At 38.2% G+C, this 26,030-nt stretch overlaps 1 protein-coding gene across 1 annotated transcript in view; it reads right to left on the bottom strand.

Annotated features, from left to right (window-relative positions):
• FNTA (farnesyltransferase, CAAX box, subunit alpha) overlaps positions 1-23,363 on the bottom strand; it is a 31,499-nt gene extending 8,136 nt beyond the window's left edge. Inside the window, exons 1-5 of the mRNA XM_082715233.1 lie at positions 23,127-23,363; positions 20,426-20,511; positions 8,504-8,618; positions 4,047-4,151; positions 1,826-1,952 (exon numbers count right to left, since the gene is read on the bottom strand). Coding sequence (XP_082571359.1) covers positions 1,826-1,952; positions 4,047-4,151; positions 8,504-8,618; positions 20,426-20,511; positions 23,127-23,326 — 633 coding nt within the window. The 5' untranslated portion in view covers positions 23,327-23,363. The remainder of the gene's footprint in view (positions 1-1,825; positions 1,953-4,046; positions 4,152-8,503; positions 8,619-20,425; positions 20,512-23,126) is intronic.
• Between the last annotated feature and the right edge of the window lie 2,667 nt (positions 23,364-26,030).

Here is a 26,030-nt window from a genome sequence, read left to right on the forward strand (position 1 = left end):
GGTAGAAGATGTGGGACTCATCACATATTTGGAGGAAAATGATAGTTGCAGGTCAAGGAAATGGAAGGGGGAAAGAAAAGTCATCAAAGACAAGGGAATGGTCACAAAGAAAGAAAAAAATTAGGAAGAGAGAGCAAAGTGCCCTGTGATTTGTTACTATCTTCTTGAGAATAATTTATACACTAAGAGGCATGTTTATACTATTTAAACAGATCCAAGAAGTATTCTCTAAGGTATTAAATAATAGGCAAAAAGGTATAGGTAGGGCGCCTGGGTGGCTCAGTGGGTTAAGCCGCTGCCTTCGGCTCAGGTCATGATCTCGGGGTCCTGGGATCGAGCCCCGCATCGGGCTCTCTGCTCAGCAGGGAGCTTGTTTCTCTCTCTCTCTTTCTCTCTGCCTGCCTCTCTGTCTACTTGTGATCTCTCTGTCAAATAAATAAATAAATAAATCTTTAAAAAAAAAAAAAAAAAAGGTATAGGTAACTAAATGCTTATGCATTAAGATGAAAATTTAGAGGGAAGAAACTAAACTCAAGAGGATTATAGTATATTAATTTGATGGATTTGATACAAATACATAATATTAAGTAAAAGAAAGTATTAAAATGCACATATATGATAAAATCACATTAAAATACATGTGGAGAGGGACGCCTGGATGACTCAGCAGGTTAAGCAACTGCCTTTGGCTCAGGTCATGATGCCAGGGTCCTGATCAAGTCCCAGACTGGCTCTCTGCTAAGCAGAGAACCCATTTCTCCCTCTGCCTGCCACTCCCCCTACTTGTGTTCTGTCTCTTCCTCTGACAAACAAATAAAATCTTAAATAAATTAAAAAATAAGTTAAACACGTGTACAAATATACACAGCTGTATTTAGACAAACAAATAAAATCTTAAATTAAAAAATAAGTAAAACACGTGGACAAATAAACACAGCTGTATTTAGCTGTAATGTAAATTTTTACATTATAAAACTTTTATTAAAAAAATATTAGGGGGAGGAGAAAACCAATAAAGACAATTTAAAAAAGGAATAAAAAGGTCAAAACTTACAAATGCTGCAAAAGTTGGGGATTATGAAAAAGCTAATGAAGTTATATATTTCTTATTTGATAATGGCAAAAGGATAGAATTTCATATAAAAAATAAAAATACCAATCTTTAGAAAATGCAACCCTTTAATCAAATTTAGAAAAGTTTAAATTTTTAAGTAAAAAAATTTTTTTCGGAATTGATCTTGGTATAATGAATAGTGCACAAAATAGCAATCACTGGAAAAAATTCACAATAAACAACATTAGAATTGTTCGGTGGAATAAATAAATGTCTAGAGTGGGAGTTGTAACTGTACGCTTCTATTCAGGGTTTAGCATAAAATTCTAACAAGTGGGCAGAAATAAAATACTATTTATTACTGTAAAATGGTATTCCAAAGTTTATGTATGTAAAACCCCAGTAGGTACCATGCCTTTGTTAATTAAAATAACAAAGGTGTATTAGAAAATTACAACTACCTTTTCTATTCAATTTACTAGCAAATATAAAATGTGATGCAAATTCAATCTAAAAAATACAAAAATTACTATTAATTCTTCCTTAATATGAAGGTACTCACCAACGTATCTTGAGAGAGTATAAGACTAATCAGCATGAAGAATATCAGGTTTTAATTAAACATCTTAATAATTCTCAGTCATTACATTTTGTGCGTAATGGTCTATATGTGTGTTTTAATTCAGGAGTATACTAACAATCTAAGAGTAATTTTAATTATTTAATTCAGTTAAAACAATCTAAAAAACATTTTAACAAGAAAAGCAATACCTGAATAACCCACTGTCGATGTTGCCAGGCATGATAATTCTTTGCATCCTGATTAAGAATATCAGCAATAAACTCAAGCTCCTGAGATGGATCTTTTAGCCATTCCACTAAAACTCGCCTATGGTGCCTAAAGCAGGAAGAAGAACAAAGTTTTGTGTTAATGTATCCAAGAACTCAAGAATCAACTGCATGTGTTGTATTATGCGATGTGGAGGGACACTCAAAAAACAGAATTTCACCTCTAATTCTCCAAATTATACTGGAAAGAAAAGGTAACAGGAAAGAAAACTCTTACTAGTCTTCTAGAAGACTAAGTAAGAGTTGAGAAACATAAAACAGTGATTTGTGTGTAAAATGAAATCAGATACTTAGGGTTTAAAGAAGATTTATTTCAAGCTAAATCTGGAAGTAATCTCTGACAACCACAAAATCCTGTCAAAGAATTTGGAAACATTCCCAGATGGCATAATCAGACTATAGGAAATGTGATACTATTTAATCAAGTATAGAAGCTCCTCTGGTTATAAATAGGCTTTCAATTTTTAAGTCCATAGCATCGCATACAAGCAACTGCTCATTCCACCAATTCGTGGGCAGAATTAAGTCTGCTTCTCCTCTGGTAAATAGCTATGACAAATTGTAAATTTGTCAAGAGTTGTTTCTGTACTAGGAAAATGCCTCTAAAAGTTTTCTGTTGGGTTCTTTTTTATAATTTTTAAGTTGAAATATTTATAAAAATCTATTAGTGAAAATGTTCTGAAAGTCATTATAGTGAGGGTTTACATATTGGTAAATATACTAAAACTACTGAACTACATACTTTAAATGGGTAAATGGACTAATGATGTATAATATGTTGGCTAACTGAATTTAAATTTTAAAAAATAAGTAAATTGTAGGGGTGACTCTTGATGTTGGGGTCATGAGTTCAAGCTCCACACTGGGTGCAGAACTCACTTTATAAATAAATAAATAAATAAATAGGTAAATGGTATAATATGTGAGTTATATCTCAAAAAAGCTTTTTTAAAAAAAATTCATTAATATTCAATATACTATAAGTGAGTAGGAAAGATGGGAAAAGTGGAAAGATTTGATGCTGAATGAATGAACATTCTACATGCATCTTACAGAATATTTAAAATTCACCTTACAGAATATTAAGAAGGCAAGATACTACCAAGAGGAAGATCCTAGAGGGAAAGGCTTCCAAATTTATTTCAAAAATCTCCCAAGTTAGTGAACACTAGTAATAATTTCTTTTTCTAGGTTCCTAGTAAATTCTGTAATTTAGGAAAAACTTAAAAATTAGGTTGTTCAGTATGTCAAGTTGACCCACACCATGACCACTACCAGTACCTCCTCCTCCATCTCCAAAATAATAGCAACCTCAGCAGCTTCCATTCAAGAGCTGCCCACTATATGCTGGATACTGTTCAAACTCCATTTCTTTTCCATTCTCTGTCCTCCTGCTCCATAATGCCTCCTTTTTTTCTCAACTGTTTTCTGTTCCCCTCACCCATAATAATCCCTATAGTTTTGTCTATGCTAACTTAGGGCTTAGTTTCCAGAGCAAAGATACTCTGTAAAATACTCTATACTACTGTGGTTTTCACACTGCACTGTAAGGTAATTGGCTTTATTATGTACTTTCCCCTGTTAGACTGTGTGGTTCATCTTTGTACCCCCGCATCAATAAAATAATTCTGAAAAAACAAATGAACGGAAAATCAAATACCAGAAAGTCATTGTATAACACACTGGACAGAAAACATTTTTTCAGATTCTTTATTCAAAAATTTTCTAGCAGTATTATATGCTAATGTCAAATTTTAAAATTATAATAGCAGTACACATATGTGAGTGTTAACTCGAAGATAGGCACCACTTTAAGCACTAAACACAAAATTATCTTATTTAGGAGCACCTAGTTGCTCAGCTGGTTAAACATCCAACTCTTGGTTTCGACCCTAGGGTTGTGAAATAGAGGGGCTTCTTGCTGGGTGTGGAGACTGCTTAAGATTCTTTCTCTCCCTCTCTCTGCCCCCTTCCCTTAAAAAAAATTCTCATTTAATCCTCCTAACAACCCTATGAGACAGATAACATTTTAGCTCCAATGTAAAGTACTAAAATTAAAAAGAAACAATTCCCCGTAATCTCATCACCCAGTGGGTACGTAATATTGACATAATGACACAGTTCCTTCCTACTTTCATCTTACCAAACTTGATAGTTTTTGGGCTGTTCCTCAATTATTGCAGTGATGTAGTTCATTTCCTCATGTAGATCCTTTTGAAGTGACTTTAAGAGAACTCTCCGAAAATGCCTATAGCAAACATCAAGCATTGTCTCATTACTCTACACAAACTGCCTAACCACAGTATCATGTTAGATAAAGGTAAAACAACACAGTTAGACACACTTTTTTGGGTAGGCATTTTATATAACCAATAACAGCAACGTAACTGTTTGGTTGTCCAAACTCATACGATTATCTGGTGACTAGAAGAATCAAGCCTTTTGAAGTAAAAATAGTAAAAGGCAACAAACACTGAGAGAGAAGAAAAAGACAACCAACTAATGATTATTTTCAGGTAACACTCTGGTTATGAGTGTTCTATTACAGGTGAATCAAAGACATCTCTTTCCTTATAATATTTCCTTATATGGTACAGCTTGTTTGTTTAGATAGATCATTCATATAATAAATTAATTCCATTATAAACATTATCAAATATTTGCTTTTAGAACCACCACAAATATGCTACTCATATATGAAACAAGTTTCTCTTAATTTCTTTATAGGTAGAATTAAATCATTAAAAAAACTCTTTTCTCAGGGCCCTTGGGTGGCTCAGTCATTAAGCATCTGCCTTAGGCTCAGGTCATGATCCCAGGGTCCTGGGATCCAGCCCTGTATCAGGCTCCCTGTTCAGTGGGAAGCCTGCTCCTTCTCCCTCTCCCACTCCCACTTCCCCTGCTTCTGTTCCGTATCTTGCTGTGTCTCTCTCTGTCAAATAAATAAATAAAATCTTTAAAAAAGAAAAAAAACTTTTCTCTCGCATCGGGCTCTCTGCTTGGTGGGGAGCCTGCTTCCTCCTCTCTCTCTGCCTGCCTCTCTGCCTACTTGTGATCTCTGTCAAATAAATAAATAAATAAATAAATAAATAAATAAAATCTTTAAAAATATCATTATTAGTTGTGGTCTATTTTTACTTCAAAATTTCCAACTCAGTGTATAATAAAAGACAAACAGCTACTTTAAAAGTATCTTTTGAAATAAAATGCTAAATATGACAGATAACAGTATTTCTCTATTTTGTAAGTTTAAGGAAAATTAGGCTTCATAAAGCATGGCCATTAAGAAGCAGCTTGGTTTACCTGAGTAATGTTATCCAGTATACTGCCTTTTAAAAAAACAACAATTAAACTTAGGAAATTTCAAAATGCATTCTAAGTTACTTTGTGTTATGCATGGTCAAGAATTTCTTAAAAGATAAGAAAGAACCTATTAGAGATATAAAATGATGGAATATTATACTAAAAATTCCAATGAAACGGGAGATTAAATGAATAGATTTATCCTGACATGCTAATAAAAATCCACAAAAATGATAGTAAGGGAATGAAAAACAGTATAAATGCACAAGAACAAAGAGAATCAGGGACAAGGGGGTATCACAGCAATTGGAAGAGGTCAACAACATTATGGAATATGGTAAGGTGACGGACAAGTTTTAACTGACTTTGAAAAACAAAGTGCTAAAAACCTGTCAACAGAGGAAGAAAAGTTCAGAAATGAGGTGTCAGGTATCCTCGATATTGGGAATCAAGCATGGGGTTAAAAACAGTATAAAATCTAGAAAGAGTCCTTAATAGCCAACCTTAAGCAGAGAGGTGATAGCATCACTGGCCTGTTGAGAGATAACAGAAAAAATATATATAGGTCTCTGCCCCTGGTTCCTGGCACACAACTCCTGGAACACTTAGAAATTCCTAAGAGATTAGAACACTAGAAGTGGGTGCCTGGGTGGCTCAGTGGGTTAAGCATCTGCCTTCAGCTCAGGTCATGATCTCAGGGTCCTGGGATGGAGCCCCACATCAGGCTCTCTGCTCAGCGCGGAGTCTGCCTCTCTCTCTCCTTCTGCCCCTCACCTCACTCATGTGCTTCCTCTTTCTTTCAAATGTATAAATAAAATCTTTAAAAAAAAAAAAAAAAGCACTAGAAGCATTCTATTGAGGCAACTCTAGGTGGGTTCCTTAGGTGGCTCCTTGTCACCAGAAAGACCAAACCTTGATCAGAAGCTTGGAATTATCAGTTCCACCTCCAGTTGTCTAGGCAGAAGAGAGAGGCTAGAAACAGAGTTAATAATTGATCATGCCTACATAAGGGATCCTCCATCGCATCCCAGTACTAGGGGTTTGCAGTTTCTAGGTGGGTAAACCTATCCATATTCTGGGAGAGGACATACCCTCTAATGAGGGCAAAAGACCCTGAGCTTGGGACCCTCCCAGACCTTGCCCTATATATTTCTTTATCCGGCTGTTCATTTTTATCCTTTTATCACATCCTTTAATAGACTGGTAAACGTAAGTAACAGTTTTCCTGAGTTCTGTGAGCCACTCTAGCAAATTTGCAGAACTCGAGGAAGGGGTCCTGGGAACCTCTGAGCTATAAGTTAGAGGCTAGGTGACAAATGGATTTGCAATTAGCATCTGATATAGGGGGCAGTCTTGTAGGACTGAGCCCTTAACCAGTGGGATCTGATGTTAACTCAATGTCAGGTAGTTAGACAATGTCAGGCACACAGTGTCAGAACTGAGTTCAATTGTAGAACACCCAGCTAGTATCAGAGAGAACTGCTTGGTAGGGGAAAAACCCACAGCCGTGTCGTGACCAGAAATGTCAGAAGTGAAGTGTTCTGTGTGAAAGTAAAGGACAGGAAGATAACTGTGGTTCTTTATAAAAACATGGCAAGACACAAGTGGCTTTATTCTCTGGAAAAATCTGAAGTAGAAAGGAATACCAGACACAAGAGGAATACAAGGTGAGGAAAAGGACCAGAAACTGGGAAATTAAAAACACTGATATACTAAACTGCTGAGAATCCCCACCACAACCAATCTTTCCCTGTCTGACCCCAAGAATTGTGGCAGCCAAACACATACTCCTCGGGCAATAATCAGGTGACCCTTCTTTGGAGCAACAAACTAACCACAAGAAAATATCTAGAATTGTTGGGGCGCCTGGGTGGCTCAGTGGGTTAAAAAGCCTCTGCCTTCGGCTCGGGTCATGGTCCCAGGGTCCTGGGATGGAGCCCCACATCGGGCTCTCTGCTCAACGGGGAGCCTGCTTCCTTCTCTCTCTCTGCCTGCCTCTCTGCCTACTTGTAATCTGTCAAATAAATTAAAAAAAAAAAAGTTTAAAAAGATCTAGAATTGCTGACGCGAAGATTTCACACAAAATAGCCACATCTCCACTCACTAACCTCACAGTGAAGCCTGCCCGTTGACAAGTCCTGCCACATACAGAGCTTCCAATCTGGAATTTTCCTGCTCTATCTTAAGTTTGAAAGGAGAATCAAGGATTTGAAAAAAATATTTACATGAAAGAAAGAGACCAAACAAACACAAAGAGAAATGAAAATATATCACACACCTATGAAATAAAAGACAAGATGCTATTTTAAAAATATTCAGAAAACAGAAAAGAGCTTTGGAAAGTAGAAATTATTCAGTGCAAATAGAAATCAGAAGATAAAGCTGAAGAAATATCTCAAACATAAATGAAAGAACAAAGAAATGAAAATAAGAAAAAGCAATTAAAAAGGTACCACATATGACTTTAAAAAAAAAAGCATTCCAGAAAGAGAAAAAAAACGGGGAAAGAGAAAAGGAATTATCAAGGACATAAAAAAGTTCCTTGGACTTACTAAAGATTTGAACAAAATAACAGGAATGTTCTCAATAGCAGCTAAAGGAAATGGGAAGGCAGTTTTAAATTTCTGAAGCAAAATGATTTCTAATATAGAATTAATTCTACTAATAAAGTTGAGAAGAGACTAACAATGCTTTTCAATATACCAAATCTCACAAATGATTTCCCACCCAACCTTTTACGAGTTCTCTTCTACTGAAGGATGTGGTCGATAAAATGAGAGAGTAAATCAAGAAAGAGAAAGAGGTCAGGTAAGGAGACAGGGGATCAAACGCATGAAAGAGCTGGAGACTAGATGTGCAGTGCCCACACTGGTGAAGAAGGAAAAAAGAAGCTGAAGGATTACCTGTTGTGTTCAGCAGTAACGACACATTTTACACATATCAGAGAGCCTGGGAGACAAATTACTTACTGGCACAAAGAAAACGAAACTAAACAAAAAAAAAAAGGCAATCTGTTAAAAGGAATGTACTCTGAAATACTATAAAATGTAGGTTAGCATATTTAGAATATATAGGTTATCTTGGGGAAAAAGTAGTTAAGAGTTCTTACCTCTGGGGAGGGGACCCTGGTAGTGATAAGGAATGGGACAGAGGATGGCATTTTTCATTCAGTCTCTGACTTTTAAACTCGCAGTGTGAATTATTATTATGATGACAAAGTTTAGTTAAGAAAAAGAGCCATCTGAACTAAAACATTAGACATTTAAACAGGGAATATTAATGGTAAGTAGTACTTACCAAACTGTATAATTGGCTGCATTTAACTCAATAGCATCTCTGGTGAGTTTAAAAGCTCGTTCACTTCTTTCATCACGCTGCAGAACAGCCCGGAAATAATCATAAACATCTCTAACTGGGGACAGAGCATACACCTGTATTAGGACTATCTTTCTTGTTTAAACTTAGCACTATAATACAAAATGCTGTTATGTCTTACGAGGAAGGATATTGAATTTATATCATTTATAACAATAAGCAAAGGAAAGTCAAATGACTGTGTGAATGCCACCCTGAGAATGCTTTAGTGTCACAGCCACAATATATGGGTAACTGTGCTTCTTGCTTATATATGTACAGGGGCTCATGCCAGACTCCAAATCTCTGAAAGACATTATGCATTAAAGTTAAATTAAGAGTGCATATATTCAAATATATTCACTTACCTGGTTTTCCCATATTGTATTTTGATCAGTTTTATAACTGAAAAAGCAATGTACGCAACGGTAGAAAACTCAAACCCTACAAAAGGTTTACACTAAATTTCCATCTAACTAAATTCACAGTCCTTCTCCAAAGAAGCAACCACTGTTAATTGATTCTACTGTTACCCTTCCAAATATATGTTCTAAACATAACCTCTAATATTTTTACGCAAATGAGAGAACATCGGGGGGGCCTGGCTGACTCAGTCAGTAGAGCATGCAACTCTTGATCTTGGGGTTGTACGTTCAACCTCACGATGGATGTAGAGATTACTTAAAAACAAAATCTGCACAAAGATAAAAAAAAAAGAGATCACATCACACTCTATGTTCTGGGCCTTGCTTTTTTCACTCACACATTATTAAAGTTAGTGCAAAACTTACATACTCATTAACTCAATGATTACAGCTGCAGGAAGTTTTCTTACAGATATACTTCCATATGTACCCAAAACATCCAAAGAAATTTACTGGATTGGTTACATAAACAAAATTTAAAAGGTTGGTCTGATGGTAATGGGTTAATCAGAACTTACTAACGTCAATGTCACTGAAGTTGGTATACACCCCACCCCTTGATAAATTTAACTGGCTTAAAAAAAAGGAAATGAAAATTGGAAACAAATGATAAAGAATGAGCTAAGTCCATTATGGTACACCCATGCAATGACACACTACCCAGTTCTTAGTATTGAGGCTGCTCTGGTATGCACATATATGGAGTAACTGCTAAGACTGTTAAGTGAAAAAAAGTAAGGTGCAGAGCAACATGCTATTCATGTAGTTAAAAATATATCCTTCTTGGGTGCCTGGGTGGCTCAGTTGGTTAAGCAACTGCCTTCAGCTCAAGTCATGATCCTGGGGCTCCAGGGTCGAGTCCCAGATTGGGCTCCCACCTTCACAGGGAGTCTGCTTCTCCCTCTGATCTCCCCTCTCATGCTCTCTTACTGTCTCTCTCTCAAATAAATAAATAAAAATATTTTTTTAAAAAAATATGCTTATTTACAAATATACTGAGGAACAGGGATGACAAGACATAATTTTCAACTGCATTCCATTACAAAGTTTTGCCATATTTCTCCAATAGCTACAGAGCATTTCACTATATAGTACTCAAATTTTATCTAGCTCATCTCCTATAAATGAATGTTTCATTCTTTTGCCATCCTGAATATAAACTGTATGTCGTCCTGAGTATCACTGTGTGCACATGTACAAATTCAACGTATCTACAGGATAAATTCCTACAAACAAAATTACTGCATCAAGGTGATGTGCACTGTTGATGCTGACAGGTTTTGCCAAATTAAAGATCTGATCAATATACATATATTCCCTCCAAGAAAGTCTGAATAACCTATTTTTCCACATCCTGACAATATTAAAATTTTTCATCTTTGCCAATCTCTTAACTGAAGAAACTTAGACTGTGGCAAATAGTAACCTGTTGTATTCCCATTTTCCACAAGACAAACTGAGGCTGGGAGAGATCAACAAGTTCACACTGGGTCAGTGTTCCTTGCAAAGAGAAGTTAAACTCAAATCTAGGGGTGCATGGTTGGCTTAGTTAATAGAGCATTTGATTCCTGATGTTGGGGTTTTGAGTTTGAGCCCCTTGTTGAGTACAGAGATTGCTTAAAATGAAATAAAATAAGTTAAACCCAAATCTAGTCTGACATCAAAGACAATGCCACTAATCACAATGAACTAGTAGATACTGCAGCTGAAATGCCCTCATAACACAGTACAAGATTCAGGCAGAGAACAGATTATGGCCCAAGGCAGACTATGAAAAATGACATGTGCTAAACATTCCTCAATACTTCTTTTTTCCACAACTAAAAATGTATGTAAACATGCTATTTTTCTTAGAGTATACAATTTTCCAAATACTGACAGTTTAAAAACTTTTAATAGGTATGTATGGAAACCATGTCAAAATATCCTAATTTACCTAACCATTCTGTTACTATTGGCAATGTGGATTGTTTCCAATTTTGCTATATAAAAATCACTGCTTTAAGCTTCCAACGACTTTGTATTAAAAATTTTCTTAATTACTATATAATGCATATTTATGTATTTACATGTACATTAGAAATTTAAAATTTTCATAATTACATATATAATGCATATATATATGTATTTACATGTACACATATTGTTTCCTTAGAAACAGTTCAGTTTTAACTGTTTTCTGAAACAATACAAAAAACATGAACAATTACAGCTCTTTACAATTCCGAGACATAAAATGGTTACCTACTTCTAAACATTATCTTTTAAAATCTGAATTTAAATCATATCAGAATAAAATTAAGAAGAACGTAAGTAGCAAATGAACTATGAAACATTATGCAGTCATTAAGAACCAAGCTCCCAAATAATTTTCAAGTTACAACAAAATGCTTAGAACACATATACAATGTATGTTTATATATATACGTATCTACACATATAAACCATATACACATCCACATATAGGTAGCATAAAACCAACTTTATGGAAACATCATCACAGACGAGTGGAAGGCTATATACCAAATATTAACAGTGGTTATTTCACTCTCTTTTTTAATAAAGATTTTATTTGTTTATTTCACATATAGAGATCACCAATAGACAGAGACAAAGGGGGAAGCAGGCTCCTTGATGAGCAGAGCCCAATGAGGGGCTTGATCCCAGGACCCTGAGATCATGACCTAAGCCAAAGGCAGAGGCTTAACCCACTGAGCCACCCAGGCGCCCCTCACTCTCTCTTTTTAAAAATTGGTGACTTTTACTGCATCATCAAGAATATTCTTTTTTCTGGGACAGCACCTGGGTGGCTCAGTCGTTAGGCATCTGCCTTAGGCTTGGATCATGATCCCAAGGTCCTGGGCTCAAGCCCCACATTGGCTCCTTGCTCAGCGGGAAGCCTGCATCTCCCTCTCCCCCACCCCTGCTTCCGTTCCCTCTCTCGCTCTCTGTCAAATAAATAAAATCTTTAAAAATATATATATATTCTTTTTCTAAAGTTTTTATTTGTTAACATATAGTTTAATATTAGTTTCAGGTGTACAACACAGTGAGTCATCACTCATTCATCATCTGGGGCTCATCACAATCACACTTATTAATCCCCATCACCCATTTCACCACCCCCACCTCCTCTCTGGTAACCATCAATTTGTTCTCTATAGTTAATAGCTTCTTGGTTTGTCTCTTTTTTCCCTTTGCTCATTTGTTTTGTTTCTTAAATTCCACATGAGTGAAATCATATGGTGTTTGTCTTTTTCTGACTTATTTCACTTAGCATTACACTCGCTAGCTCCAAGTTGTTGCAAATGGCAAATTTCATTTCTTTTTATGGCTCAATAATATTCCATTTTATATATACCTCATCTTCTTTCTACTCATCAGTGGATGAGCACTTGAACTGCTTCCATAACTTGCCTATTATAGATAATGCTGCTATAAGCATCGGGGTGCACATATCCCTTTGATTAGTATTTTTGTATTCTCTGGATAAATACCTACTAGTGCAAGTGCTGGATCGTAGGGTAGTACTTTTTTTTTTTTTTTTTTTGAGGAAGCTCTCTGCTGTTTTCCAGAGTGGCTGTACCAGTTTGCATTCCCACCAATTGTGCCAGAGGGCTCCCCTTTCTCTACATCCTCGCCAACACTTGGTATTTCTTGTGTTGCTGATTTCAGCCATTCTGACAGGTGAAGTACTATCTCATTGTAGTTTTTATGATTTTTGTTTTTATGTGCACAAGCAGGAGCGGGGGTGGGGGAGCAGAGGGAGAAGCAGACTCCACACTGAGCAGGGAGCCCAATGCAGGACTCCATATCCCGACCCTGGTATCCTGACCTGACTTAACTGACTGAGCCTCCCACATGCCCTATCTCATGGCAGTTTTAATTTGCATTTCCCTGATAAGTGATGGTGAGCATCTGCTCTGTTGGTCATCTGTCTTCTTTGGAAAAATGTATATTCATGTCTTCTGTCCATTTTTTAATTCGATTATGTGTTTTCTTGGTTCTTTATATATATATATGTTTTAAGATTCTATTTATTTATTTGACAGAGAGACACAGCAAGAGAGGGAACACAAGAAGGGGGAGTGGGAAAAGGAGAGGGAGAAGCAGGCTTCCCACGGGGCAGGGAGCCTGACGCAGGGCTCTATCCCAGGACTCTGGGACTATGACCTGAGCTGAAGGCAATCACTTAACTAACTGAGCCACCCAGGTGCCCCAAGTTCTTGATATATTTTGGATACTAATCCTTTATTAGGTAGGTCATTTGCAAATATTTTCTCCCATTCCATAGGCTGGCTGCCTTTTAATTTTATTGACTGTTTCCTTCACTGTGCAGAAGCTTTTTATTTTGATGAAGACCCAATAATTTATTTCTGCATTTGTTTCCCTTGTCTCTGGGGATGTATCTAGAAAGAACTTGCTATGGCCAAAGTTACTGCCTATGTTCTATTCTGGATTTTTATGATTCCAGGTCTCACATTTAGGTCTTTAATCCACTTTGAATTTATTTTTGTGAAGGGTGTAAGAAGGTAATCCATTTTTTCCAACACCCTTTGTTGAAGAGACTTCTTCTTCCCATTGCATAGTCTTTCCTGCTTTGTTGAAGATTAGCTGACCATATAATTGCTGGTTCATTTCGGGGTTTTGTATTTTATTCCACTGCTATGTGTCTATTTTTGTACCAGTACCATACTATTTTGACCAATCTTTTTTGTTGTTTGTTGTTCCTTTTCCCTCTTTTTAGAGTATGTGCATGCATGCCAGAGCAAGGGTGGGGAGGTTAAAGGGAGAGGGAGAGAATATGTGCCTGCATGGTCTGCCAGGGGTGGGGAGGGTATAGAGAGAGGGAATGAATTTTTAAGCAGGCTCCACATCCAGCCCGGAACTTGATGAGGGGCTCCATCTCACGACGCTGAGATCATTACCTGAGCCCGAAATCAAGAGTCAGACACTTAACTGACTGAGCCACCCAGGTGCCCCAGTACCATACTATTTGGTTACTACAGCTTTGTAATATAACTTGAAGTCTGGAATTGTGATGCCTCCAAGCTTTGTTTTTCTTTTTCAAGATTGCTTTGGCTATATGGGGTCTTCTGTGGCTTCATACAAATTTTAGGATTGTTTTAGCTCTGTGAAAAATGCTGTTGGTATTCTGACAAGGAATGCATTAAATGTGTAGATTGCCTTGGGTAGTACAGACATTTTAACAATATTTGTTCTTCCAATTCATGAGCGTGGAATGTCTTTCCATTTCTTTGTCATCATCAACTTCTTTCATCAGTGGGTTTTGTTGTTGTTGTTTTTGAGAGAGTGGGGGTAGGGGGTGGGGGGAGAGGCTTCATGCCCAGTGGAGAGCCTAACACAAGGCTCAATCTCACAACCCTGAGATCACAACCAGAACTGAAATCAAGAGTTACACACTTAACTGACTGAGTCACCCAGGCACCCCTCATCAGTGTTTATAGTTTCCAGAGTACAGGTCTTTCACCTCTTTGGTTAGAGGTATTCCTAGGTATCTTCTTGTTTTTGGCACAATTGTAAATGGGACTGATTCCTTGTTTCTCTTTCTGCTGCTTCATCACTGGTGTATAAGAATACAACAGATTTCCGTACATTGATTTTGTATCCAGCAACTCTACTGAACCTACTAGTTTCAGCAGTTTTTTTGGTGGTGTTTCGGGTTTTCTATATATAATATATCATTTACAAATAATGAAAATTTTACTTTTTCCATGCTGATTTGGATGCTTTTTATTTCTTTTTCCTGTCTGATTGCTGTGGCTAGGGCTTCTGAACCATGATAAATAATGGTGGTGAGAGCAGACATCCCTGCATGTTCTTAACTGTAGAAGAAAAGCTCTCAAGAGGTTTTTCCCCAACAAGGGTGATATTAGCTATGGATTTTTCATATACGGGCTTTATTATACCGAGGTACGTTCTCTCTAAACCTACTTTGTTGAGTTTAACAGTGGCTATTTCTTGATGATAAGAGTCTTCTTTTAATTTTAACATCCTCAAAATTTTCTTTTCTTTTTTTTTTTTTTTTAAAGATTTTATTTACTCATTTGACAGACAGAGATCACAAGCAGGCAGAGAGGCAGGCAGAGAGAGGAGGAAGCAGGTTCCCTGCAGGACAAAGAGCCCGATGCAGGGCTCAATCCCACGACCCTGAGATTATGACCTGAGCGAAAGGCAAAGGCTTAACCCACTGAGCCACCCAGATGCCCCCATCCTCAAAATTTTCTAAGATGAGCATGTATTACTTCAAAAAAAAAATATATATATATATATATATTTTTTTTTTTAAGATTTTATTTATTATTTAATTTGACAGAGAGAGATCACAAGTAGGCAGAGAGGCAGGCAGAGAGAGAGGAGGAAGCAGGCTCCCTGCTGAGCAGAGAGCCCGATGCGGGACTCGATCCCAAGACCCTGAGATCATGACCTGAGCCGAAGGCAGCGGCCTAACCCACTGAGCCACCCAGGCGCCCAAAAATATATATATATTTTTAAAGATTTTATTTATTTATTTGACAGACAGAGATCACAAGTAGGCAGAGAGGCAGGCAGAGAGAGAGGAGGAAGCAGGCTCCCTGCTGAGCAGAGAGCCCGATGCGGGGCTCAATCCCAGGACCCTGAGATCGTGACCCGAGCCGAAGGCAGCAGCCCAAACCACTGAGCCACCCAGGCGCCCCTCAAAAAATATTTTTAATTAAAAAGAATATATATTCCACACAAACATCATAAACAATACAAAAGTACATGAACTTTCTTCCCTCACCTCAATGCCACTCCTCAATGCACTAGATTTCTATCAAGGGCAATGGTTATTACCAGATATTTTTCTAAGTGTATATATACATATATATTACATAAATATATAGCTTTGTGGTTTATTTTTAATTTTTTTATTTCTTTTTTATTAAGTAATCTTTATGCCCAACATGGGTCACTCACGATTCCGAGGTCAAGTGATGCATGCTCTGCTAACTGAGCCAGCCAGGCACCCATTGTTCATTTTTAATGAAACTGGTGTAACAGTTTTTTTTGTTTTTTTTTTTAAGATTTTATTTATTTATTTGACAGACAGAGATCACAAGTAGGCAGAGAGGCAGGCAGAGAGAGAGAGGGAAGCAGGCTCCCCGCCGAGCAGAGAGCCCGATGCGGGACTCGATCCCAGGACCCTGAGATCATGACCCGAGCCGAAGGCAGCGGCTTAACCCACTGAGCCACCCAGGCACCCACTGGTGTAACAATTTTTATACTGCTTTCCTTTTCGGCATTTTCCTCCTCAATGGTATGTTCTTCCATGCTAACATAAACACATTTACGTCACTCTTTTTCCACTATTCCATATAAAGAACACAGCATAATTTACATGTAAATGCTATTTTTTTCCCAGAATTCTACAAGTGGGAACAGAATATTCAGCCTTACAGTTATATATGTCAGGCTGACAGGCTCATAAATTAATCTGGGGTTATATAAATAGAATTTTATATTCATTAGATTTTTTTCTGTAGTTTTCAATATTAAAATATTCTTATAATTAAAAATTACACATTTGATATACTGTCATACTCAAAGTTTCTAAAACTTATATGGCTTTTTAAACTCAGCATTGTTTCTGAGATCTCTCCATGCTATAAAAGATCTAGATCCTCTTAATGGTTACCTAGTATTCAACTGTATGATAATGATACATTGTATTCATCGTCCAAAACAGATATATACTTGGCTTCCAACATTTTGCTTTTTCAAAAAATACTGCAAATTATAAGAGTTAACATATATAGTCCTTACTCTGAGCCAGACACTGTTCTATTATTTTATATATATAATTTATTCTCTCTCAAAAGTACTGGCCCTTGAATTACATGGGTTTGAACTGTACAGGTCCACCTCTATGCAGATTTTTTGACAGTATAGTACCATATTTTTCTTATGAAAATTTTAAGAGCTTTTTTTTTTTTTTTAAATTTTTATTTCTTTGACAGAGAGAGGGAGGCTGATGTGGGGCTTGATCTCAGGACCCTGGGATCATGACCTGAGCTGAAGGTAGATGCTTAACCGACTGAGGCACCCAGGTACCCTGATTTTTAAACTAAATTCTACCATCATAAGGGACTTGAACTCATGACCCCTAGTTCAAGAGTCATATGCTCTGGACGCCTGGGTGGCTCAGTCAGTTAAGCCATTACCTTCAACTCAGGTCATGATCCCAAAGTCCTGGGATCAAGTCCCACACTGGGGGGGGGTCCTTGCTCAGCAGGGAGCCTGCTTCTCTCTCCACCTCTGCCTACCACTCTGCCTGCTTGTGCATGCTCTCTCTCTGACAAATAAATAAATTTAAAAAATAATAATAAAAAAAAAAGTCATATGCTCTACTGACTGAACCAGTCAGGTGCCCTTCCTTATGATTTTCTTAGTAACATTTTCTTCTTCTCTCACATAGTTTAAGAATACAGTGTATAAAACATTTAACATACAAAATATGTGTTAACTGACTATGTTATAAATAGTAAGACTTCCAGCAACAGTAGGCGATTAGTAATTAAACTTTTGAGGAATCAAAAGTTACACATGGGGGCGCCTGGGTGGTTCAGTCATTAAGTGTCTGCCTTCGGCTCAGGTCATGATTTCAGGGTCCTGGGATCAAGCCCCGCATCGAGCTCCCTGCTCAGCAGGAAGCCTGCTTCTCCCTCTCCCACTCCCCCTGCTTCTGTTCCCTCTCTCGCTGTGTCTCTCTCTGTCAAAAAAATAAATAAAATTAAAAAAAAAAAAAGTTACACATGGATTTTCAACTAAGCAGGAAGGAGGGAGATCAGTACCCCTAATCCTCATGTTATTCAAGAGTCAACTATAGTTACTATTATTATCCTCATTTTACATAGGGGGAAATAAAGGTATAGAGAGGTTAAATAATTTGTCCAAGATTATAGCGCCAGTAAAGTTAGAATTTAAACCAGTTGGTCTGTCTCTAAAGTGTGTATTCTTAACCTCCTAGTATGTCTTCTGACATTATATGCCAGAGTGTACCCAGAATGTATCAATGGATGCAGTATTTCAAGGTTGTATGATAAGAGTATTTTCCAATTTTACTAGATTAAACCAAACCCCAAAATGGCTAAACATAAAAATTACTATCTGAAATATATGGATCTGTTCATATACCCAAGTACCTGATATCATAAGAATAGTTTTGATTTTTACCCTTTAATGCATGGTTGGGAAATAACATTCCTATCTTATTTGTATATCTTTCATTCCTAATGATAATAGAAACCTCCCCCTCTAAAAGCCAATTGAATTTTCTCTACTGTAAACCACTAGTTCATGTACCCTTTTGTCTATTTTTTTGTTTGCCCATTTCCTTAACCTCCCTTAGGAATTTCTTATAAAGTTCTGAACATCAATCCCATTTCATATGGTGCATCTTTTCCCATATTACTGCTTCCCTTTTAACTTGTTCATGGGTGTCTTCTGTTGTACAAATTTTAAATTTTGATATATTCAATCTATGGTTTTTGGTTGATAGGTTATATTTCTCTATCTTTTCCTTATGGTTTCTAATCTATAGCTAAGAATTTTATATGTTAATCTTTTCACCCTGCAAAAAAAAAAAAAAAAAAAAAAAGCTTTTATTAAATTATTTAACCCCAAGAGAAATGTGTGATTTTATCAGTTTCTCCAACATCTTTGTTATAGGTACCTAAAGAATCTGAAAGTGGTTTTCATCTCTCTGATCACTAGTGAGGTTAAATATCTCTTCAGGTATTTCCTTCTTTCCTTTTTTTTAGATTTACTTATTGATTTATTTATTTTTGCGAGAGAGAGAGAGATAGAGAGAGAGCTTGAGTGTGGAGAGGGACAGAGGGAGAAACAGACTCCCTGCTGAGCAGGAAGCCTGATGTGGGGCTGGATCCCAGGACCTCATGTCCCAAGCTGAAGCCAGACACTCAACCGACTGAGCCACCAAGGCATCCAGACATTTCTATTTCTAGTGAATTATCTCTCCCATATCATATCTCTTCATAGTGTAAAAGTTCTGCATTTTAATGCAGTTATATCTTCTGATCTTTTCCTTAATTCTGAATTTTAAATCTTGTTTAATTATACCTTCTTCATCAAAAGAAAGATTATTCTCTTGTTCCTTGTATGTTTACAGTTGTGTTGTGTTTTAGAGCTTTAATTCAGGGGTGCCTTGGTGGCTCAGTTAGTTAAGCATCTGCCTTTGGCTCAGGTCATGATCCCAGGGTTCTGGGATGGAGTCCTGCAACAGGCTCCCTACTGGGCGGGAAGCCTGCTTCTCCTTCTCCCACTCCCCCAGTTTGTATTCCCTCTCTCACTGTCTCTCTCTCTCTGTCAAATAAATAAAAGCTTAAAAAAAAAACAACAGAACTTTAATTCATCTGTAATTTATTTTCATGTAAGACAGGAGATAAAGATATAATTTTGCTTATATCCAACTGCTGCAAAACCAATTTGATTAATCCATCTTTTCATACAAGTATAAGATGTTCTTTTTATCACATATTACGTTCCTATCTATACTAATCTATTTTTAGATTTGTTAATCTATTTATTTCTGTACCAGTTTCACATTTATTTTTAGTAGTACATTTTTATACTCAGTAAGTCATTATACTCAGTAAGTCATCATTCTTCCTTTTCAAACATTTCTTGGCATTACTTCATAACCAAAACAATAAACTCTTTTTGTTAAAAAAAAAAAAAAAAGGAATGATCTTGGATATCTTGGATAACAAAGCTTTAACTGAAATGTGTACATACCACACACAAACACACCCCACAGAGGAGGTTTGAGGATTATGGGGCCACCACAAGCAACAGAAATCAGAATATATATACACACACAAAAAACGCAAAGCTAGCATTCCATTTTACTCATGTACCCTTTCTTAGAAGAACAACAAACAATGAAGATTTGCAATGACCTTCAATTTACAAAGCATTTTCATTCACATTCATTATGAAAGAATGATACTTTGTCAAAGAAAATAATCCACTCATTTTAATATCAGTAATTGTATTCTGACTGAGCCTAACATTTCATTGCTGAAAGATATTTCAAAATGCACAAGTTTCAGCAACCAGTTTATTCTACATCAACCAGTAACCCATTTATGTTGTATCTTTTGTACAGATTAAACAATAAATGAAAAGTACAATCACAAGTACCTATTACATATTATAATGTAGCATTCATTACTTATACTTAGAATATGTCCATTCTTTGGACAAAATAAAAGCTTTAACCATGAAAAGGAATGATTAAAAAACAAGTATTAGCTTATCTTAAGTCATTTAGATTTTTATTAGGCAAAAATCTGTCATCTACCTAACCATATAACTGTCAATTTCAACTCTATTAAGTTTAACTTATAGACCTTTTCCTAATAAAAAATAAACTTACATTTTTCACTGTAAATGATCTGGACCACTGGATTGGGGCCATCATTCTGCGGTACTGGATCTATATCAGCCCATTCTGCTCTGTCCCTGAAATATATATATTTTTTCAGTGACTGTATTCAAATACATAAGAAGAAAAAGAACTCCAATGTTTTTAAAATTACCAACAACTACACTTCTATTAAATCAGTAACTTATAAATATTTTAATATAATCATGGTTGGGGGACGCCTGGGTGGTTCAGTTGGTTAAGCGGCTGCCTTCAGCTCAGGTCATGATCCTGGCGTCCTGGGATCCAGTCCCACATCAGGCTCCTTGCTCGGTGGGGAGCCTGCTTCTCCCTCTGCCTCTGCCTGCCATTCTGTCTGCCTGTGCTTGCTCTCTCCCCGTCTCTCTCTCTGATAAATAAATAAAATCTTTAAAAAAAAAAAAATATATATATATATATATATATATATATAATCATGGTTGGATTCTTCATGATCAAGTTTTGCCATTTTGCCTTACATCTTAAACTTTTAAAGTATCATAAAAATAAACTGAATATCTGCCCATTAAAATAAGTTAATAAATCAATAGTTCTCAAATTTAAAGTTTTTATGTAAGTAGAGAAACTTGTTTTGCAGTAAGTACAGAATAGTTTTAAATTAGAAATCTATTTAATTAATTGGTCTAGTAAGACTTTTTGGAGTTAGCATTTAAAAAAAATTGACTAACAAGTTACTAGGAACTGACATTTTAAAATCAAAGTAAGCACTATTATTAGTTCACTATACTGAGAGGTGGTCCAGGTGGTCTTTCGAGAGCAGGCTCTTGAATCTAATAACTGTGTGGGTTAGAATGTAGGCTCTACCACTTATCACCTGTGTGACCTTGAGAAAGTTACTTAATCTCTATGGGCCTCAGTTTCTTCATTTATAAAATGGAGATGATATTACTAACCAACCTTAGAAGGCTGTTTTGAGGATTAAATAGATAATGTTAAGCATTTAAATGTGTATAATAAGCACATACATAGTAAATTTAATATATATACGAATATATTAGTATATAGTATATAATCAATATACGAAACACAATATTACTATACACCTAAATATTTATACCATATGTTATAAATATAGCATATAATAAAAGCATATAGGGGCACCTAGGTGGCTCAATGGGTTAAAGCCTCTTCCTTTGGCTCAGGTCATGATCCCAGGGTCCTGGGATCGAGCCCCGCATCCAGCTCTCTGCTTGGTGGGGAGCCCGCTTCCTCCTCTCTTTTTGCCTGTCTCTCTGCCTACTAGTGATGTCTGTCAAATAAATACATGAAAAAAAAAACTTTAAATAAATAAATAAATAAATAAATGCATATAGTAAGCATTCAATGAATACTCTTCTCATTATCATTGCTAAAATAACATAGTGGCACCAATAGGTGCCTAAAGACATTTCTGTGCAAAATGCCTAATATGACTAAATTTGTTTTAACCACTCTTTTATTTATACTATTTTCCTTTCACCCATCTTTTAGTTCTCTATACCGATCAGCTATTGACAGCAACGATTCTGTGGAATCCAGACAATCCTTAAGTTGTGTCCACTGTATCAGAAGAAATACAAGGGAAACAATTACCTGAGGTGTGAGACCTAGAGCCTGGGGCAGTAGCATGAAAAAGGTAAGGCTGTCATATAGTCACTGAAAAACCAGACCTAGCCAACTAAAGCAGCTGAATATTTTACAATTCAGAGAGGAGGTGTGAGGATTATGGGGCTACCACAGCCAAATTAAATGTGTAAAACAACTCCAGTAACAAAATCTGGATGGTGACTTTCACTCATTCATAAAATCAAGGAAGGCAAATAAGCTATCTAATGGGTTTACTTAGAACTACATAAGAAAAAATAAGACAAAAGAAAAATAAGATACAAGCATTTCTCAACTGTTTTTGCAAGTCCAACTGGAGATAAGAACTAGGAGTGAAAGTCGGGAGAAAAAGCAAGAAAGTTACAAAGTACCCAACTCTGTTTATACCACTTTTATTATACACGAAGTGATGTAACGACGGATTACAGAGTTTAACAAATACCTTTTCGGTTTTACAGCTTAAATCCGGTGCATGCCTGATGGTAGGCGCTAAAATATTTAAAGAAAATGCTGAATGTAAAAGTCCCAGCCCTTAAAGAGCTTATACTAGCTCCGTCCCCTTTAACAGAACAAACCAGGGGAAGCCCTTACACCTTGTTTTTAAAGCGAGCAAATCTGGACCTTATTTATATTTAACTCTTACTTCCTGCCCGGCTATTAAAGAGCCCCCAAACCCTTCGGGACTCTGCGATCAACGAGCTTAGCGCCGTGGGAGCAGGAAAGCGAGCGGGAGATTCCCTAAATTCCTGAATCACACCTGAACAGCCTCAGGGAGAGCGCTGTCCGGTGTGCTGCAGTTTCTACGCCGTCTGGCGTCTGGCCTCCTCCATCTCTCGGCGACAGGCTGGCCCCGGGAACCAGCAACCCCGGAAAGAGCGCGAGGGCGCCCAGCGGGCCTCGACCCCGCCGAGCGCGCCCCCTCCGCCCCGGCCAGCCGGACGAGGAAGCCGCGGAAACTTCGGCCGCACACGCCGAGGTCAGGGGAGCCGACCCGGAACCGCCGGCCGGGGGGAGCACCCGCCTTCGGGAGGAAGGGCCTCGGGCGCGGCGGCCCTGCCGTGGGCGTTACCTGTACAGGACATAGGTGGGCGAGTCCAGGCTCAGGAACCCGTCGTCCATAGGGGACGCCACTGCTTCTCCGGGCTCAGCCGCCATAGCTTCTTCCTGCTGCTGCTGGGGCGGCGGAGGGTGCGGCTGGGGCGGTGGCGGCTCCGGCTGACCGGACTCGCTGCCCTGCGCAGCCTCCCCAACCCCCTCCGTGGCGGCCATCTCGCCTCGGTCCGCAGCGGAGGTGGCGGCGGTAGCCCCGCCCCCCCACGGCCCCGCCCCTCGCTCCCTCCCACACCCCCGCGGCGGCCCACTTCCGGTTTTTCCTCCCTTCCTACCATAGAGATGCAGACTAGAGAGACCCGGGCGGGGCCCCTGCCCTGGAGCGCTGAGATGGGTACCAGGCCTCTTTGGAGGGAACGACGCTGTCCCTGAGGACTCCAGATTTCCCGCGCGTCATCCCGTGTGTGGACCTTTCCGAATGCTTGTAGTTGATACTTCGGAACGGATTGTTTTTGTTAGATCCCCTCGCTATGGAGATGGTTCTCTCTTCTCTTGGACAGTGCCTTAGACGCAGTGGATAAGGGCAGGTGACCCACAGCTGAAGACCCAGCTCCTCCCCCTCAGCCCTGTCTGGGAAACTGGCTTCCAGGGCTCCATATTAACCCTAAAGGCCTTTATGTTTCTTGGGCACATTTTTCTTTTGCATGGTGAGCTTAGGCCAGAGAATTTAATACAGGGCTTTTGTCTTTCTAAATTGAGATCTGGGAGCGCCTGGATGGCTCAGTTGGTTAAGCAACTGCCTTCTGCTCAGGTCATGATCCTGGAGTCGTGGGACTGAGTCATGCCTCGGGGTCCCAGCTCCATGGGGAGTCGGCTTCTCCCTCTGACCTTCTCTCTCATGCTCTCCCTCACTCTCTAATTAATTAATATCTTAATTATACAAATACTATGTGTGTATGATACAGAAAGGGCAAACATTTAACAACTGTTTACTACCTATTACGTAGCTTGCTCACAGGAGTGTAAAATAAAGTCTCTGTAGTCACGAAGTTTACATTGTAATGAAGGGCAACAGAAAATGTCACCCTAAAATATATCGGTATTCAGGACATGTCACTCCAAAATATACTGCTTTGGTATACTGATTATTTCTGAGCCGTAAGCACTTGTAAAACAGCCTATGAAGGGAGAAGCTTTATCTGAGCTCCCTTTATCTGCCTAAAGACAGATTCTCTAAAAGAAACTGAATTGTCCTAAACCCCACAGTAGAAGTGGAGACCACACCCAGACAAATTTTGTCAAACTGTCCTATCTCGGGGTACCTGGGTGGCTCAGTCATTTAAGCCACTGCCTTAGGCTAAGGTCATGATCCCAGGGTTCTGGGATTGAACCCCACATCAGGACCCTGCTCAGCGGGCAACTTGTTTCTCCCCTGCCTGCCCTTACCCCTTCTTGTGCATGCTCTCCGTCTCTCTCTCTCTCTCACTCGCTGTGTCAAATCAAATCTTAAAAAAAACTAAACCTGTCCTATCTACTGTCTGTTCTTTTAAGGGCCCATTCTTCTTTCCTAAAAATTATTTATTCTCTGGAGAGGCCTACATTGCCACTTCCCTTTCCCTATTAAAATGGTATTTAAGACTGAATTCTAAGCAACCCCAGGGTATTGCTAATTTTTTCCTAAGTATCTTCCATGTATATGTGAGGCATACATGTTAATAAATCTGTTTTTCTCTTATTAATCTTTTATTGCAAGGGTCACAAGCCAAGAACTCAGAAGGGTAGAGGAAGAATTAATTTTCACCCTCTATAATGGGAAGGCTTATCTGGGGGCTATTTGTTATTGTTCTTGTTGTTATTATTACTATTATAACAGAGAGCGTGTGAGTGCAGGGGTGGAAGGAGAGGGCAACAGAGACAGAGAGAAAGAGTGAGAGATAATTGGGTTTGATGAGGGAACAGGAGGCTGGCTGAGGACGGAGCAGAGGCTGGCGCCTTGTACCCCCTCTCCACCCACTCCCCTTGGTAATATGTGTGACATTCCACAGGCACCCCTGACTGCCCTAAAAGAAGAACAAATGGTTATCTTGCAGAGATCACAGTCCTGCAAGGCAGAAGTCTCTCTTGGTTTACAAATGTCCTTGAGATTTACAACAAAGAAGTTACCTTATTAATAGCCCAATTTCCAAAGACACATAACTCAGTTCCTCAAGCCCTAACATCACCCTCCCCTCCATAAAAAACCAAAAGAGGCGGAGGTAGAAAGAAAAGTAAATAAAGTTAAATTTCTTCTAAACCTAAATCTCACTAACAAGGACGTTTGATAGCAGGAATGTAACATTCCACCAGGAGACTCCCAATTGTCTTTATGTTAGTGCCTCTTTAGAGGGAAAGTAGCCTTGGCTTGATAGTAACCAGGCCTTCCATATCCTGACAGTCTTCTTTACCCCAATAGCCCTTCTGAACAACCCTTTGTCCTCACCTACCCAACTCCTGTGTATATAACCAGCCACTCCTCACAACCCGGGGCAGCAGCATCTCCGTCTGCCCACGGGTCCTGTCCCCGTGCTCTAATAAACCACCTTTTTGCACCAAAGACGTCTAAAGAATTCTTTCTTAGCCGTCAGCTCCGAACCTCACCCTATTGAACCTCACCTAGGTTCAAGAACTTCATCAGGTTTAACCCTTTCTCGTATGTTGTTCACCTGATATAATTAGTCTCATTCATGCCATTTTGTTCTGTGTTTTCTGTGTTATGGTTTCTTGTTCTATCTTTCTGTGTTCCTTTTCAGCCCTGACCGAATTTGTGTGTTCCTTCTTCTCTACTGGTTTGAAAGTTAGGCACCCATTTCTATAAATTTATTAATGAACATATTCAAACTTTTTTAAAGAAAGGGAGTGGGGGTGAGGGACAGAGGGAGAGAGA

Source organism: Mustela nivalis (genome assembly GCF_964662115.1).
Source record: "Mustela nivalis genome assembly, chromosome: 20".
NCBI lineage: Eukaryota > Metazoa > Chordata > Mammalia > Carnivora > Mustelidae > Mustela > Mustela nivalis.